Source organism: Anabrus simplex, chromosome 13 (assembly GCF_040414725.1).
Source record: "Anabrus simplex isolate iqAnaSimp1 chromosome 13, ASM4041472v1, whole genome shotgun sequence".
Taxonomy (NCBI): Eukaryota; Metazoa; Arthropoda; class Insecta; order Orthoptera; family Tettigoniidae; genus Anabrus; species Anabrus simplex.
Genome location: NC_090277.1, coordinates 105,877,555 through 105,895,636, shown reverse-complemented (window position 1 = coordinate 105,895,636; position 18,082 = coordinate 105,877,555). Strand labels below are relative to the sequence as shown.

At 39.1% G+C, this 18,082-nt stretch overlaps 1 protein-coding gene across 1 annotated transcript in view; it reads right to left on the bottom strand.

Moving 5' to 3' along the window:
* Positions 1 to 4,922: 4,922 nt before the first annotated feature.
* The window catches only part of LOC136884739 (transcriptional regulator ATRX homolog), a 457,557-nt gene continuing 444,397 nt past the window's right edge, over positions 4,923 to 18,082 (bottom strand). Inside the window, exons 5-7 of the mRNA XM_068230075.1 lie at positions 9,821 to 10,006; positions 9,457 to 9,642; positions 4,923 to 6,985 (exon numbers count right to left, since the gene is read on the bottom strand). Of these exons, the coding sequence (XP_068086176.1) occupies positions 6,459 to 6,985; positions 9,457 to 9,642; positions 9,821 to 10,006 (899 nt within the window). The 3' untranslated portion in view covers positions 4,923 to 6,458. The remainder of the gene's footprint in view (positions 6,986 to 9,456; positions 9,643 to 9,820; positions 10,007 to 18,082) is intronic.

The following is an 18,082-nucleotide window of genomic DNA, read 5'->3' as shown; positions in this document are numbered from 1 at the left end:
GCTGAGATCGCACTGACAAGGCAGACATAGATCTTTACCAGTGACTTTTAGTGGTGTATTAGATATAAGCCAATACGGACCAAAATCAAGCTATGAAGGTTAAAATAATATATATACAGTCAGGCCCCGATTCACAAATGGGCGGACTGGGCATTTGCCCAGGATGCCAGTTTTTGAGGGGCGGCGGCCGGCAGATCGAGTAATTATGGCCTGCGTGAATTAGTCTTAAATTCATTACACTAAAATGAATTTTACTCTCCACAAATTATTTCAATTATTTTATTAGCTTATAGAAAACACTTTAAACTATTCTAACTTTAAAACCTGAATTTAATCTCTATACTTAAATTTTATGAAGAAAATTTAATAACTGTAAACAATAAGAAACGTATTATTTAAATTGTGTGGGTGCTGGATGGGCAACTGTAGTTGGTGGCTTGGCAACCCTGTTAGTCTAGACAGCCACTGCCCAGTCTGTCATTGGCTCGTGGCGGTTTGCGTGTGTATTGTTTACATCCGCTCAACCTGATAACCTCACCTAGCCAACTCATTGCCTTGTGTAATTCTTACATGTTTTTCAGTATTTAACCATGAGTAAAAAGTTAAGTGGTGCTGAATACAAAAAATGCGCTGGTAAAAAGCAGAGTGACGAACATGAACTACTTAAGAAAGTGCCTAAAATGGGAAAGTTCTTTACTTTGACTTGTTCAACTCCAACCTCGGAATCGGAATACCAAGATGACTTAACAAAACCTTCAACTTCGTCATTTATTCCATTTAACTTTATATAAGAAGACTAGGCCTAGATATACAGACTTATCAACCCTCTATTAGTATTAAATTGAACGATGAGCCTGAAGTTGACCAGCAGCTATTTGGAACTATTTCACAATCACAACCTGAGGTAACTTTACCTAATTCATTTTCTATAGATGATCCTGCTACTTGGAATGTCAAGTTATATTCAGTAGTTGAGAATGTTATTAAACATTGTCCAAAACAAAACGTAATGCTGGATTTTTCGAAATCTCTGCAACTTACAATGATGGTAAAAGCACATTGTCTCAAAACATGTTTAAGAGTACTCTTCCTAAAGGAGACGTTATTGTATTCACAGTCAACTGGGAAAGTATTCTGTATTCAATGCTGTTTATTTCAACCAGACAATGCAAAAACACATTTTTGTACCGGTTTAATGACTGGAAACACAGCTACGAACTACTGAAACATCATGAACATTCTCATGACATACATCACCAGACAAAAACAGTTAATGCAGGTTGATAAAATTCTGTTTTGAGACAATGTTCTTTTACCATCATTGTAAGTTGCAGAGATTTCGAAAAATCCACCATTACGTCTTGTTTTAATAACATTCTCAACTACTGAATATAACTTGACATTCCAAGTAGCAGGATCATCTATAGAAAATGAATTAGGTAAAGTTACCTCAGGTCGTGATAGTGAAATAGTTCCAAACGGCTGCTGGACAACTTCAGCAGACTTGTAGACTTGAGGCACAAATCCTTGAAACTAAATTTCAGAATTTCAAGACCACTTTTCTGTTAGTTGTGTGAAATGACATTTTGGAAAGAGTTGACAAGTGTTCTAAAAACTTGCAGTATGAAAATCTTAATCTTGAGAGAGGAATAAAACAATTGAAAACCCTGGAAGGATTCATCAAAGCGAAAAGGGATGAGTTTGACATATATGAGCAATCTGCTTTGAAAATAGGTGGATGCATGGGCGCCCGCAGGATCTTTTCCAAGGGGGGGCACATTAACAATTTTCTTGAATATAAATACCAATATAACGTCAGCAACATTAAATTGTTTACAGAAATTTGCGAATATAACAGATGCTAGATGACTGTCAGTAAGTTCAGTTTATGAAATAATCTGGTATGATATTAAACAATTGAACATCAACTTTTTAGAATTCCAGGGAGGGGCAAGCGCCCCCCCTTGCCCCCCCTTGCGGGCGCCGATGGGTGGATGTGATGTTCCAAGCTACTCAAGAGTAAGAAAACGGAAGATGTTTAGAGATGAAACACGTGGGATTGAAGGAGACCAAATTTCAAAAATAATGTGTTCCTTAAAATAATGGACACACTTAGCAAGAAGGAAAGAAGCATATGAAGTCGTAGCTTCCAGATTTCAAGTGTTATACCTCTACTACTGACTTGCTCATCCGAATCATCAGAAGTGAAGAAGGCTGCTTTGAAACTTAGTTCGCTGTATCCTGAAGACATCAGTCAAGATTTTGTAAATGATTGTGTACACTTTCAAATGTATGTATGTTGAACTCGAGGGATTCCAAAATTTGCCTAAAGTGTATTCTTACATTAAGCAAAACAATTTGTCAAGTACTTTTCCCAACCTTGAAATTGCAATTAGGATGCTTTTGACCTTACCAGTAACCAACTGTACTGCAGAAAAGGATTTTTCAGTGTTAAGCAGAGTAAAACTCTTCTGAATGGAAAGTTAAGCTCAGGATGTGCACTGAAAAAGATTTAAGTTTGAAAATCAACATTGATGAAATTGTTCAAGAGTTTGCTAGGAAAAAATCAAAGAAAAATATTTTATGTAAAGTAGCCTATAAACAATTTTTTTATTTTTAAATGTGATCGAAATAAATTACAATAAATTAATGATAATTTATATGTGTCTTATTTCTAAAATTATTTAGGCCTACTTACACACAAACTATCAAACTGAACCAACAGCTTTTTAGAAAAAAAATAAAAACAGCCTGTTTCTTATTTGATTGTTACCTTTACTTGGCTTGATAAATTTAATTATGAGAATTAACTTTATTTGCATAATGTGCTATTTTAAAACTCATAATCTTGAAAAATGTAATCTTTAATTTTTTAGAGGAACAGAAAAACTAGCAGTTGGTGGGGGGCTGCTAAATATTGTTTTCCCAGGGCGCTAACTACTTGAAATCGGGGCCTGTATACAGTGCCAACTCGAAGGACCTGCACCAGGACTTTTCGAGGCCACACACCATTATAATCATCATGGTTTAGTTTTGCACATAATTTGGTATTAATCATGCAGTCCTTTTAAAATAATATTATTTATTTATTCACCTCAATAATTTTGTCAAATTAAAAATCTCCTTTACAGAAGATAACTTGCATGTTATCATCGTGTTAGTGAAAACACAGGAATGGTTTTAACATGTTCACTGCCGCCTGACGCGTGTGTGCGTCACCCGGTTCCTGCGCTACATGCCTATGAGCGTCATTTTAAGAGAATTTGTAATTGTTAGGTTCTTCCACCTGCCGAAACTAAACATGAGTGATTAATTTATAAACTAAAACAAAAACACATGATAACAGTATTATACACGAAAAAGAAAAAAAAAATTAAAATAGAATGACATCATCAGAATCTATCAAATCATACTCAAATATTTATGTTTATTTCTGAGTAAAAACTTATGAACTTGAAAATCTGAAATTTATGAAGTCCTCTTTTCTTTCCAGTCCAGCATAAAAAGCGAGGTATTGAAAAAACCGTTGCTCTGTCAGTGGCACGATTCCAGCTGCCCAGTCAGTTAGTTGACCTTCTGCTACACCGTGCTCTCCTGCCCTGGCTATGTCAATGGCATGTTGTATTTTACTTTTAGACACTTTATTATTATTATTATTATTATTATTATTATTATTATTATTATTATTATTATTATTATTATTATTATTATTATTATTATTATTATTATTATTCCTGGCTCCAGGGCTAAATGGTTAGTGCACTGGCCTTTGGTCCAGGGGGTCCCAGATTCGACTCCCAGCCGGGTTGGGAATTTTAACATTCATTGATTAATTCAAATGACTTGGGGCTGGAGTGTGTGATGTCTTCATCATCTACTTTAAACATATACAAATGTAGAAGATCCACTAATTCAATACACTATTTACTCAGATAAAAGTAGGATCTTTTACATTTGTACATGTTTAGTGACGTCAATACGGAGCCAACATAAGACTTTTAATATGTAATCATTCTACTTTATTTAAGTTGTTTCCTTTTCAGCTGTAATGCTGTTACCGTATGTTTTCTTCAGGTAATTTATAAATTTACAGTCGAACCTCCATTACTCAGATTTTCAGTATCTCCAAGTCATTTTAATTTCCCGGCTGTTTGTCCTATTCTTCACGTGTGTTTATTTCTCTTTACTCAAAATTCGGTTACACGATCGAAGCAAACATTTCCTCCCTTGAAGCAAAAAATACTCTGTAACTCGAATTTTGTGCAACATTAACTGTGCAATACGGCATTTGTGGTTTGTTAACAAGTAAAGAAAGGGTTACAGTGATGTTGCGAGCTAATATGATGGAAACCGAAAAACTAAAACTTCTAGTGATCGGAAAATCGGTAAAGCCTCACTGTTTCTTGGATGTGAATTAATTATCGGTCACGTAGGAAAGCAACCCCCAAAGTCGCAAATGACAAGCTCCATTTATGAATCTCGGCTCCGAGACGAGACGTTTGAACATGAAGAGAGGAAAGGTTAACAGACACAAACAGAAGAGACTAATGGATTTTTTTCCAAAGGTGTTAATGGAGGTATGTTTCTTGTTTCACTGCTGTATGTACTGTATCGTGTCTTCTAAAAAGTTACTATAATAAGGGTTATAATTAAAGTGATGTTACCGGGCGAGTTGGCAGTGCGCGTAGAGGCGCGCGGCTGTGAACTTGCATTCGGAAGATAGTATGTTCGAACTCCACTGTAGGCAGCCCTGAAGATGGTTTTCCGTGGTTTCCCATTTTCACACCAGGCAAATGCTGGGGCTGTACCTTAATTAAGGCCACGGCTGCTTCCTTCCAACTCCTAGGCCTTTCCTATCCCATCGTCACCATAAGACCTATCTGTGTCGGTGCGACGTAAAGCCCCTAGCAAAAAAAAAAAAAAAAAAAAAGTGATGCCGTAAAATAGAATTTGTATATTTTTAAATACTGTTAAAAATAATGTATTCAGTATAAGCCTGTAGGTACATACGATTCAGTTACGTGCTTTACATGCTCATAAAACGGTATTCTCTATATCTCAAAATTTCAATAACTCGAAATAAAATTTAACTCTCGAGGTGACTCGAGATATCGAGGGTGCACTGTATTACTTAAAATTAGTTTCGGCAGACTGAAGAATCTAACAGATATAAATTATCTGAGTTGAAAGTAAAAAGAGATAGCTTCAGATATCACAAATAATGTTTGAGCATTCTGGTTTAGAGAAGAAAACTTATCGACGCCTAGGGCAATTTATAGCTCTCATTAAGGTGGCAGTGAAAGTGTTAAATATCACATTGGAAGAAAGGAGCACGCCTTGGAGAAATGCCTTGCTGAGCCACACACACATCAGGAGGAACACAGCTGATGCCTTCTATCTTACATTTCATTTGGAATTGCTCCTGTGCTAAGCTTGCTAGTTTCATGTAAACCTCACAACAGCAATGTGTCCATATGAAGAACAAGCTGGTTTGATATAACAAGGTAATATTACGATGTTCATTGTTCTGCTCCATAAGACAATTTCAGGACAGGAGACAAGACATGACCTATAACTAGGGACCTGCGTTTTTCGTTTTATTTTTTGGTGGAAATCTGGCTGATTATTGAAAAATTTTGCATTATTTTTTTAGAATTTAACGTCATTTTTAATCATTTTATTATAATATTTTGGTATTTTAAAGACATAATATTAGCCGTAACAGAAGTCTAACTCTTTGGCAGAATGGTCAGCATTGAGGCCTTCAGTTCAGAGGATCCTGGGTTCGATTCCTGGTTGGGTCAGGGATTTTAATTGTGTCTGATTAATTCTTCTGGCTCAGGGACTGGGTATTTGTGTTTATCCCAACACTTTCCTGTTCATATTCATACAATGTACTACACTAACAACCACCACAGAAACATGCAATAGCGATTACATCCTTCCATATAGGGCTGGCGGAGGTAAGGGCATCCGGCCAAAAAACAGGGCCAAATCCAAACGTGCAATACAGTTCGCACCCGAGAACCCACAAGTGTGGAAAAATCAGTAGAAAAAGAAGAAGAGGAATATTAGCCCTAACAGAACACAGAGAAAATCAGACTGTTACTGAGCAGCTTCTTAAGGAGAATGACGCACGAGTCGAGTTGGTGGATTGGGAGAACAAGTTGATCTTGTAAGACTGTAATTGGCACAATGGTCTAATTTGGCAATGGAGAAACCTTAATAAGAAGGCAAACACCGTGAATTCCCATTATTATGCATATCAAATTTATGAAAGTTGACATATTCGCGTTACTATCTCATTTCGTTTTATTTCTCAAAATAAAGCTGTTTTCAAATTATTAACAACGTTATGTATAGGTAACTGTTTCCCACGCATTTTAGAGAAATTTTTTAAAAGGTCGGTGTTATCGCAAACACGAAAAATGCAGGTCCGTACCTATAACATTGATTGTTTATTTAGGAAGGAAGTCATAAATGCCTCCTTGCCTTTCATCACCACGTCTTCTTTTCTCTTCATATTCACGCCTCAGTTTTGCCAGTCCTATCTCGATAGATTTCTCTATTTCACTCTTAGGGGCACTGCTAGGTCTTGGTAACACTGGGGAGGACATCATGTACACATGAGGTGGGGGAGGGGCAATCTCTGCCCCTAACCCTCTAGTGTCCTCGTCGGAACTCGACCAATCCTCACAAGAGAGTTCGTTCTGGATCTTGGTTCGCTTCATGGGTACCACCGGCTGAGGAACAACCCTCTCTCCCACAAGGTGGCTTATTCGCTTGGAAGACGACGCACCCCTGCCCATGGGTAAACGCGGCTTGGCTTTCTTGGAAGAGAAGAATAATGTCGACGGTTGCCTGTCCTCGATCCAAGGACCAGATCCGGCCGAAGTCGCATGTCCCCCTTCATTCCCGTAGACTGGGGCAAACTGTTGTGGTCTCTCGTCTCGCTTCTTCTGTGCCCGTTCTTCCAGAGACATTGCTGAAAACAGAATGACACAAATACAGTGACATATTTCTAATTCAGTAGTAGTAGTAGTAGTAGTAGTAGTAGTAGTAGTAGTAGTAGTAGTAGTAGTAGTAGAATTACTACAAAGGCAGTAAGATGCAAATAAGATAGCTGATATAACCTGATTGAGGTATGTATTTCTAAAATGAATTTTGGCATGTGATTGTCGAATCAAGAACGGTTATCAATACTTGATACTGAAGATTCAATACACAAATTTTTTTTGCTAGTGGCTTTACGTTGCACCGACACAGATAGGTCTTATGGCGACAATGGGATAGGAAAGGCCTAGGAGTTGGAAGGAAGCAGCCGTGGCCTTAATTAAGGTACAGCCCCAGCATTTGCCTAGTGTGAAAATAGGAAACTATGGAAAACAATCTTCAGGGCGGCCAACAGTGGGATTCGAACCCACTATCTCCCAGATGCAAGCTCACTGCACAGCCAACTCACCAGGTAATTCACACTTTTGATGGTAGAAATTGGATTCAAGAATTTGAGGTCACTTCTATATTGATGGAGTGGGAGAACATGCAGAAGTTGGTATCTGCTAAGAAATCACCGTCTGATTGGCAAAGCTGTTCATGTAAGGGGAAACTGGCTTATTAAAATTAAAAATGTCATTGACTAAGGAGTTTGATATCAAGATGAACAGTGCAGAAATACAAACGATGGTAATCCCAAAAATAAGGCCTCCTATTTTTTTATAAATACATAGAACTATTTATTTCTACAGTGATTTATATCATTTTACAGCATGAACATTTAGCTATGTTTCTACATAATCACCATTTCGGTGATGCATTTTTGTAGACGCTGCAACAGTTTGTGTATGCACATGTCATACCAGCTCGCTGCTGTGCTATTCAGGACGTCGTGAGCAGCACTTCGGGAAACCTCGGGAACCAAAATGCAGAGATCATCCAGGGTGATCCGCCGATCTTCACGCGTGATTTGCTCAACCTTCACGACTGTCTCCCGCTCCTTTGATCGTTCGTCGTGAATTTCAGTCCGACCAGCTGCAAACTCTCTGCACCACTTACGAACAGTTTTGATATCCATGCACGACTCACCATACACTTCCATCAACTGACAATGGATTTCAATCGGTTCAGTGCCTTTTGTGTTCAAAAAACGAATAACTGCGTGCACTTCGTAACATCCAATGGGAGCTCCATTCTCAACGGCTGCCAAGCCACGACTGATTGCCTCAGCACGGTGTGTGCATGTTTATATGCGAGCGCGGGAAACACTCTTCACAATATTGTGACCAACGGCCACATGAACAGAGTTCTGTATTTATTAAAAAATAGGAGATCTTATTTTTGGGATTACCCTCGTAGATAGCTGAATAAAGATAAGAAGCAGAAGAAGGAGGAATCACTCCAAGAATATCTGTTTCGCTGTAAAACATATCTGTAATACCGATATACTGGTCCGTTATTGGACATTATAAATTTTCAAGCTAACTCATTCTTGGTTGCTTGCGTTTCGCCCTCGTGAGCCAAGTTGGGTTCGTCAGTTGGGACTTAGCACACCACCCAAGACGCAAGGCTAGTGCATACCGTGGAGGCCAATGCATAGGCTACTTGAAGCCACCAGCACACGAGAGCGAAACGCAGGCAACAAAGAATGAGTTGGCTGGAAAATTTATAATGTCCAATAACGGACCATTATATTGATATTATAAATTTACTCATTCAGGACAAATATTTTAAGTTCCCTATGGGAATCAACATCTATATCCGACATATCTGTGTCGGTGTGGCGTAAAACAAATAGCAAAGAAAAAAAAAAAGAAAATAGAATATCTGTTTGTAATGAAGGGGATTGCTTATAGAGGAGAGATAGATGATGATTCCATTAAACACTACGTTATCGATGGCATAAAGGGTGATTCTGGTAATAAAATGATGTTATATGGAGCTAAGAATTTTAGAGATTTGGAAAAGCTGCAAAACTATGAATGCATTGTTGACAGGAGAGAGACAAAAGTTTTCAACAAATATGGTGGTTTGAAATCTGATTCAACAGACGAGCGTACAACAGCTGTTGAGAAAAGTTATTTCTCTTTTAAGTTGCTTTACATCGCACCAACACAGAAAGGCCATGGCCGCTCCCTTCCCACTCCTAGACCTTTCCTATCCCATCATCGCCATAAGACCTCTCCGTGTCGTGTGACATAAAGCAAAGAAAAAATAGATTTTAATCAAAATCCTATAATCATCATCATCATCATCATCAAGAAAGAAAATCCATCTGCACAAAGGCTATGAAGGCCCCTGGAAGAGTAGAAGGAAAGGCTTCCATTAGCAGTAACCTCAGCGCTGAGTGGGAGCGGTGTGCTCTATGCCCAACCATATTTACTGCTGGGAATTAACCTTCATGGTTAAGGAATGATCCCTTCTCCTCAAGAAGGTGGCTTATTCGTTTAGATGATAACGCACCCATGTCCCTCGATTCGCCCGGCCTGGCTTTCTTGGACGAGGAGAACAATGTCGATGGTTGCCTGTTCACGTTCCAAGGACTAGGTCTGGCCGATGGTGTGTGTTCCCCTTCATTGCCGTAGACTGGGGCAAACTCTTGTGGTCTCTCATCTCGCTTCTTCTGCACCCGTTCTTCCTGAGACGTTGCTGAAAAAAGAACAAAGAAAATACAGCAACATATTTGTAGTTGGGTTTGAATTCTTAAGTTATAATTTGCTACCTTTTAAAAATTGCTCTGTAATATCAAATCGTTGGAATAATAATACTCATGACCCTCTCCGCCAGAAGGTGGCTTATTGGCTTATTCATTTGGAGGATGACGCACCCATGTCTCCGGATTCACTCAGTTTGGCTTTCTTGGACGAGAAGAATAATGTTGATGGTTGCCTCCTCACGTTCCAAAAACTACGTCTGCCTGCAAAACCACGTTTCTCTTCATTCCCGTAGACTGGGGCAAACTCTTGTGGTCTCTCGTCTTGATTCTTCTGCGCCCATTCTTCCTGAGACGTTGCTGAAACAGAACGACACAAATACAGCAACATATTTGTATTTGGGTTTGAATTCTTAAGTTATAATTTAGTACCTTTTAAAAATTGCACTGTAATACCAAGTGGTTGGTGATATTATTATTATTATTATTATTATTATTATTATTATTATTATTATTATTATTATTATTATTATTATTATTATTATTATTATTATTATTATTGAGCCATGAATTAAGACTTCCCATCTGTTTAAAACTGCTGTCGATCTTCTACTGTGATGTTATCTTTGCTCTATTGACTGAACTATCATATTCCAGAAGTTTTATCTCTTGGGACCAGATGTCCCTAGTGTCAATTTTCTAGTGTTACCTGGCATTCAGAAACTGTAACTACCATCGAGAATGTTTGTGTTTTGATGTTCGATACTTAATCTGGCTTGAACCATTTATTAATCATCCCTCTGATTAAATTGATCCACCAATGATATCAAGTGATATCAAACTCCTATCCACCAATCAAAACCACTTATTTAATTCTTACTGGAAAACTCTACCAGTCCTCTATAAAAGGAGCGAGTTTTTTTGAGACTAATGTCTTGCGGCAGTGGGTTATTGAGTATGCTATGTGAAGGGTGGGCGACTGGCAGACCAGTATGGGAAGACGATTTTAACAAAGTATAGCAGAATTTTAAACATGTGAACTTTCTCCGTGTGAAAATAGCAAAGATTCCAGCAAACCCCTTTAGTATGCAACTGCTAGGTCGTCTGACCTTTTTAAATTTTAATGTAGGATTTTCTCTTTTCAGATGTAATTAAATGTAGATAATATTGCCAGTCTTTGGACATTAAAATTTCTTCTCTGGTGAGAACTTATTAAAATGTAAGGACACACGAGGGGTTATGCTCATTCCCTTCTTCTAATTTCATTTTGGGTGACTAAGTTTTTCAAACCTTTTGAATATATTACTCTCTTTTTGGCTTCTTCTTCTTCTTCTTTTTTTTTTTTTTTTTTTTTTTTTTTTTTTTTTTTTTTTTTTTTTTTTTTTTTTTTTACTTAGTCACTTCATAGCATGGCTTAGCCTCTGTGTCATGGGGTCTTGTGCCCACTTAGGTTTTAGTGGTTGAACTTAACTTTGGAGTGCTTAGTGTTTCAGCCTCTTGTCTCATTTTTGTTCTCGGCCTTTTGAACGTAACCTTCTTTTTTTTTCTTTTCTTCCTCTTTTCGTGGCCCTGTTATGTGGGCTTTATGCCTCTGATTACTTATTGATATTGCGATCCTTTTTCGAGGGTAGATAAGGTATTAACGTAGTAAAATTTTAGTAGAGTGTATTTTCTTTATGTGTCTGCAGTGTCAGACAACTGGCATTAAAGCAGGCTGCTGTCCCGATAAAGGGAAATTCGTAAAATTAATTGTAAGCTGGACACAAGGCTTTGAGACCCGTCTGATGTAAAGTCATCGTAGAAGTTACAGCTTCTTCCTCAGTTAGATACTTGACTTTTCTTTCAAAATATGTAAAGGCTAACCTCTCCTAACTAAATGTAAATTACGCGACCTATGGATCAGAAATCTTTGACTGTGTCACTTGAAATGGGAGTCCTCCTCCCCAATATTTGGTAAAGTTTCTGAACTTTCAAGCTCCCCTATTGTAATGCTTTCTGAGCTTATGATCTCCCTGGCTGTAACATTTTTGATAAACTGTAGTTCATGTTTAAAAGATTCTAGTACAGGCAAAGAAAGAAAAAAATAATTACTCAGATTTTGTTAATAATAATAATAATAATAATAATAATAATAATGATGATGATGATGATGATGATGATGATGATGATAATATGAGGGACTATGGAAAGTCTTCGAAAGACACTTGTGAAGTATCCGTACTCCACAAGTGTGTGGGATTACTACCCACTAAAATCCACACACCATTTTCCGATGTTTTGTATTATCACCCTGGAACCACTCTCGCTTTACTTCAGGGTGATGTCATGCTTACTTAGTCTTTCAGACTTCTTCTTTCTTCATTTCTCCCTTACGGGCATTCGTACGCTTCAAAATCCCTCTTCTTCTGATGAAGGACATCCCCCACGTACACCGCCACCCGATCCCAGGATTCCTGGTTTCGTAGCATCACAGAAATAATATTATATGGTGTCAGTTCTCCCAATTCAGTTTCCACACATCTTCTCTTTATCATCCAATGGCCGCACACAAAGAAGAAGTGAAGTACATCATCGATGTCATCACAGTATATGCATGCTGCATCACTCTGCCAACTCTATGCAGGAATTTCTGAACATATCCATGTCCTGTTAGAAGCTGTGTGAGGTAATAGTTGACTTCACCATGAACCCTTTCAACCCAGATATCCAAGCGTGGTATCAGTCGCTTGGTCCATTTACACTGAAGGTCACTTTCCCATCTGAGTTTCCATCTCGCCTCATCCATTGACTGAAGGCACACTTCTTTGCACATTTTTTTCCCAGCTTTCCTTGGGTACGCCAGATTTCTTGTCGCTCCAATGCGGGGCTATCGCTGCCACCGTGAGGTAGGTTCAGAAACCGTGCGGTATGCACATGCAATACATAAAGCTGTTCTTCATTGTACGACAGCTATCCTTCTCCGATACCAAGCAAATCTCAAGGATTCAGCCAGATTTCAGAGCCATACAGGAACACTGACTCAACCATCATCATGAGAAGGCGTCGTTTACTGGACTTCGGACCTTTAATATTTCCCATCAGTTTACTAAGTGCAGTCATGTATTTTACTGCCTTATCTGTTACTCTCTGAATATGATTCCAAAATGTGAGCTTGGAGTCAAGCGTCACTCCTAGATGTTTTGTACTCGTAGACGTTTCAATCACTACCTCTCCAACAGTCATTGGCACACGAGTCTCGATCCTTTTCCTTGTCAGAAGAACTATATCCATTTTGTGTTCTGTTAGTGTTAGCCTGCGACTCATCATCCATTCTTTTGTGCGCTGCATCACTAAGTTCAATTTTATTTCAGCCATCTCAACATTACGAGCCACTATCAAGGCAGCCACATCATCAGCATAGTCCACAAGCTTCATATCCTCTGGCATCTCCAAATGTAACAAGCCATCCTACATGATGTTCCAAAGATCTGGGCCAAGGATCGATCCCTGCGTTGCACCAGCCGTCAGTCGTTTTGTCCTTTGTCTGTCTTTTATATCATACAGCAGAGTGCAATCCTTGAAGTAGTCTCTCATTATGCGCATAAGATACTGTGGTAGCTTGAATATTTCTTCAAAACCTTCCAACATGTCGCTCCACCTTGTTGAGCTGAAAGCATTCTTTACATCCAAGGTCACAAGAAGTGTCAATTTGTGGGAATGATGATTGCCCATTTGTGCTCTTTCTGCTGTTTTCACCACCTCCCACACTGCATCCATCATCGAGTGCCCTCTCCGAAATCCATGCTGGGGAACAGATAAATCCCCTCCCCTGCTAGCGGAACTGCTGAGAGAATTCTGGGCTGCAAAAGTTTTTCCAGGCCTTTTCCAGCTGTGTCCAACATACATAAAGGTCTATAACCACGAGGTTTCCCTTTGCTGATCAAAACCAATCGGGCCAATTTCCATCAGGGACTAAAAATACTGCTTGCAGGCAGTGATTGTACATATTCAGCAACAGTTCTGGACAGAGTTCTGATTTTATCTTTAGCACTTCTGCAGGTATACCATCTGGTCCTGGAGTCTTCTTGTTTCTAAGAGAGCTAATAGCTCTATTCAGCTCTTCTACTGTGAAGAGGGGTATATCATCCAGTTCTTTTTCATTGTCACAGTCAATCCTCTCTGGATGGTCGGGGAATAGTATGTCCACAGTTTCATAAATGGTTTGTGGATCCATGCACGGGGTTGAAAATGTCCCAAGTTTCTTCATTACAATCTTGTAACCTAGTTCCCATGGATCATCTTCTACTTCCTTAGCCAATGCCCACAATTTATCGGCTTTACTCTTTCAAATTGCACTGCAGAATTCCTTCTTCGCTGACTTGTACTCTGCTGAGACAGAGGTATTCTCTGGACTGCCTCTCATTCTCTGAGCCCTGCGTCGAAGTCGCAGCAATTCCTTCTCAGTTCAGCAATCTCTTCGGTCCACCAGTACGGTGGGCGCTTGCTAGTTGGTGGTCTCTTTCGGGACATAGAGACACTGCATGCTTGCTGGATTAGCTGCATGGTGAGTTCAACATATACACCAGCTGATTCTTTCCCTCTACAGCCAAAACATTTTTCTGTTATGTTCTCCATTCCATTCTGTATTACAGCAAGAAACTTTTCCTTGTCAATACCAGCTACATTTCACCGTGCTGACCTGCGCAAGATGTTTCTTACTTGAGGAGCTTCCTGGAACAGTTTTAGATGATTTATTGATGATCACTCCCCGCATAGTTCTCTTGCCATTTAATAATCTTGGTTGCAATATCCTCCAATGAGAAGGTTACATCCGGTATTGTTCCCTGACATCCTGGCCATTGAAATGTTGGTATTTTTCCAATGTTGTTGACCACCAAACCCGTTTTGGCTGCTATCTCCATTATATGTCAACTTCTGGAGTCTGTTTGTGGCATGCCCTATTCCAACGCTTGAGCATTAAAATCACTAGCGACCACTAGTCTGTTTTCCATTCCGCGTAATGCATCCTCAAGGCCATCAAGTTACATCTGAAAGTTGGGAGCAGATTCATTTGGCATAAAATAACAGCTTACAATAGTGATTCCCTCAATCTGTACCCAAACAAAACCATCTTCACATCCATGGTCTGTTACTGAACATATTTCTAGATCTGGTATCCAAACTGCAGCTGTTCCAAGATTATTCACAAATCACCCTGGATGGTCCCTCTCTTGATATCGTTTGCTAATAATAACGATGTCTGCTTCCATCTCATAAATCAGCAGTATCAGAAGATCGTTAGTGTTCGACTCCTGTGCATGTTTGCTTGAGGGATTTGCATCATTTGCTGTGATTTTTGGCCTTTTCAAGAGCTTCACGGAATATTGTGAATGCACTCGATCCAGGAACATGATTTCGTTTAGCTTCATTGACACCCTTATCTGTACAAAGCATGCATTGTTGATTATTCCTTTTGCAGTCTACTACCTTAGGACCAGCTTCACCACACTTAAAAACAAGCTCACTTCTGTCAGGGCCTGTGCAGTTTCTTGCCAGGTATCCATATGATAGAAATCAAAAGCAGCGAGGTAACATGGTTCTATCATGTACTCTGCAGTATAGTCATCTTATCTTAATTCTTCCTGATTCCAGGAGTTTTTTTCTTTTGCTAGTGGCTTTACGTCACACCGACACATATACGTCTTATGGCGATGATGGGATAGGAAAGGCCTAGGAGTTGTAAGGAAGCAGCCATGGCCTTAATTAAGGTACAGCCCCAGCATTTGCCTGGTGTGAAAATGGGAAACCACGAAAAACCATCTTCAGGGCTGCCAACCGGTGGGATTCGAACCCACTATCTCCCAAATGCAAGCTCACAGCTGTGCGCCCATAACCTCATGGCCAACTCACCCGGTGGTTAAAATCTATTAATGTTGTTTGTCCTACCCGGTCCAGTAGTTTCTGAGCATCCTCATCTTTAGTTTCGAAGATGGCAAGTTTCTGTCCCCAGCTGTTTGGTTTTGTGAAAGATATTTTCAGCTCTCCATGGGGATTACCGAAATCTCGTCTTACAGCTTCCTCCACATCTGCAGTGGTGGTGACGCCATCTATGTCTCGAATCTCTAATGTAGTTCGGGGGATTAAAGTCTTTACATCACCGGGCGAGTTGGCCGTGCGCATAGAGGCACGCGGCTGTGAGCTTGCATCCGGGAGATAGTAGGTTCGAATCCCACTATCGGCAGCCCTGAAGATGGTTTTCCGTGGTTTCCCATTTTCACACCAGGCAAATGCTGGGGCTGTACCTTAATTAAGGCCACGGCCGCTTCCTTCCAACTCCTAGGCCTTTCCTATCCCATCGTCGCCATAAGACCTATCTGTGTCGGTGTGACGTAAAGCCCCTAGCAAAAAAAAAAAAAAAAAAAAAATAAATCTTTACATCACCATCTAGTCTGAGGGCATCTCGCAAAGATTTACTGAATATCTCCCTGTTTTCAATCTATGTTGTTTTATTGAACTCACGAAGAACAGCCCCAGCTCTTGTTTTGTGGATAGATCGGATGCCTGCTCCACTGTCTTCCAGCTTCACTCTGTTCCTGATATCCTTCAAAACATCAGCGAAAGTCTTGCCGTTCATTGATTTGATGATTACGGCTTCTGAACGACTCCTTCATTTAGAATAAGGTCGTTTTCCCACTCTCGCTAACCACTGTACCTTCAAGATCGTTTCTGGCCCATTTCGTTGGAAAATCTTCGTGCTTCCCATCCTCACTCTTATTCTTCCTCTTCTTCTCGGATAGAACCTTTTCCCACTTTCCTTGGTCTTCCTCCATGTCATTTGTCACTGGTGATGTCCTGGACAATTCCTTGTTCTCCGTGGCAGTCAATCTCTGCTTCAGTTCTTCTGTAGATTTCCTCCATGACACCCTACAAGTTGCTCCAGCCTCTAAAGCTTCTTCCAACTTCATGAGGCCATTTTTTATTTCCATTTTTAAATTCTTAAGAGGAACAGCCATCATGTTCTTCAATAGTGATCTTGCAGTTTTAAGATGCACCTCTTCTTCATACTGATTCTCCGTTATCAATCAGATTTAAGTCAATACTCCTACCGTTTCCGCTATTGTGGATGCTTTCCCTTGATACTCCAGACAGCTCCACTGCATCATGCTGAATCTCTGCTTCTTCCATCATGCCAATGGGAGAGTCTAATTGGCAGTGACTTGAACCGAGGGATTGTTGTCCTGAGTGAGTGACAGGAGCGCTTGCACTAGAAAACGATCGTCTACCTACTGCAGTGTTACTTCTGCATGACTTTGATCTTTGGCAAGATGGCTGCTCACAACAAGATTATTTCACCACAAGCTTTTCAATATTTCACTTGTTATTCTGTCATTCCAATTGTAAACAAACACGTCTACCATACTATGGAGCTTAAAATAACCATACAAACCTGTTTCGGTAAGTACCTTCACTATATAAACCCACTTTCCTGAGCTATCTTGAAGCTGCGAAACTCATGCATGTTTTCTACAATGATAATGATGATAATAATAATAATAATAATAATAATAATAATAATAATAATAATAATAATAATAATAATAATAATAATAAATATGACCTCAAAAGTGATGAAATATGACCTCAAAATGGGGAAATATGACATAAAAATGACAAAATATGACTGGAAAATGATTAATCTAAATAAGGACATTTTAAAAATAAATTATAAATCGAAAGAGCAATTCCTCTGATACATATTTGTTAACTTAATTCTGTATTCTTACTTTCATATTAATTTTCTGAATACATGTTTAGCAGTTATTCACAGTCTATTGTCCTTGATTCACTTATCGAACATTTATGAATACATAGCTATAAAGTACCGTCCATATGTCTGCATCCTGCAGTGGTGGTTTGAAATATGAGAAAACTAGAAATCAATCTATTTTTTAAATATTTTGGAATGTTCAAGCCCAAATATCATTAATATTATTAAATGCGTTAAAGTTTAAATTGAGCACCACGAAACGAATTAAGTAGATGTCTTTCAATACATTATGGTAGGGCAGCAGGGCCTATGGTGCAAACTGACATACCTTTTTCATTCTTCTCTGCAGATGGAATTGAAGTGAATGACAAGATTCATCTTTAAATCATCAGGCGCGAAAGACCTCCGATTATCACTTAACACATTCTTGTAAGAAGAGAAGCTCCTTTCTATGTCACAAGGTTATTGGTGCACATTTAAATCATGTAAACAGTGCAGTGAAGTATGGCCTTCATTCTATACAAATGGTACCCCACTTGTATTAACTGCAGATGTGATACCGAGAAGCAGTTTTGTGAACACTAGTTCACATTCGATAAGTTGAAAATGATTTTGCACAGCTACAAATGTCGTCAGACCACCGAAATGTGACAGAAATATGACGTTTCTATGAAAATAGGTCAAAATAT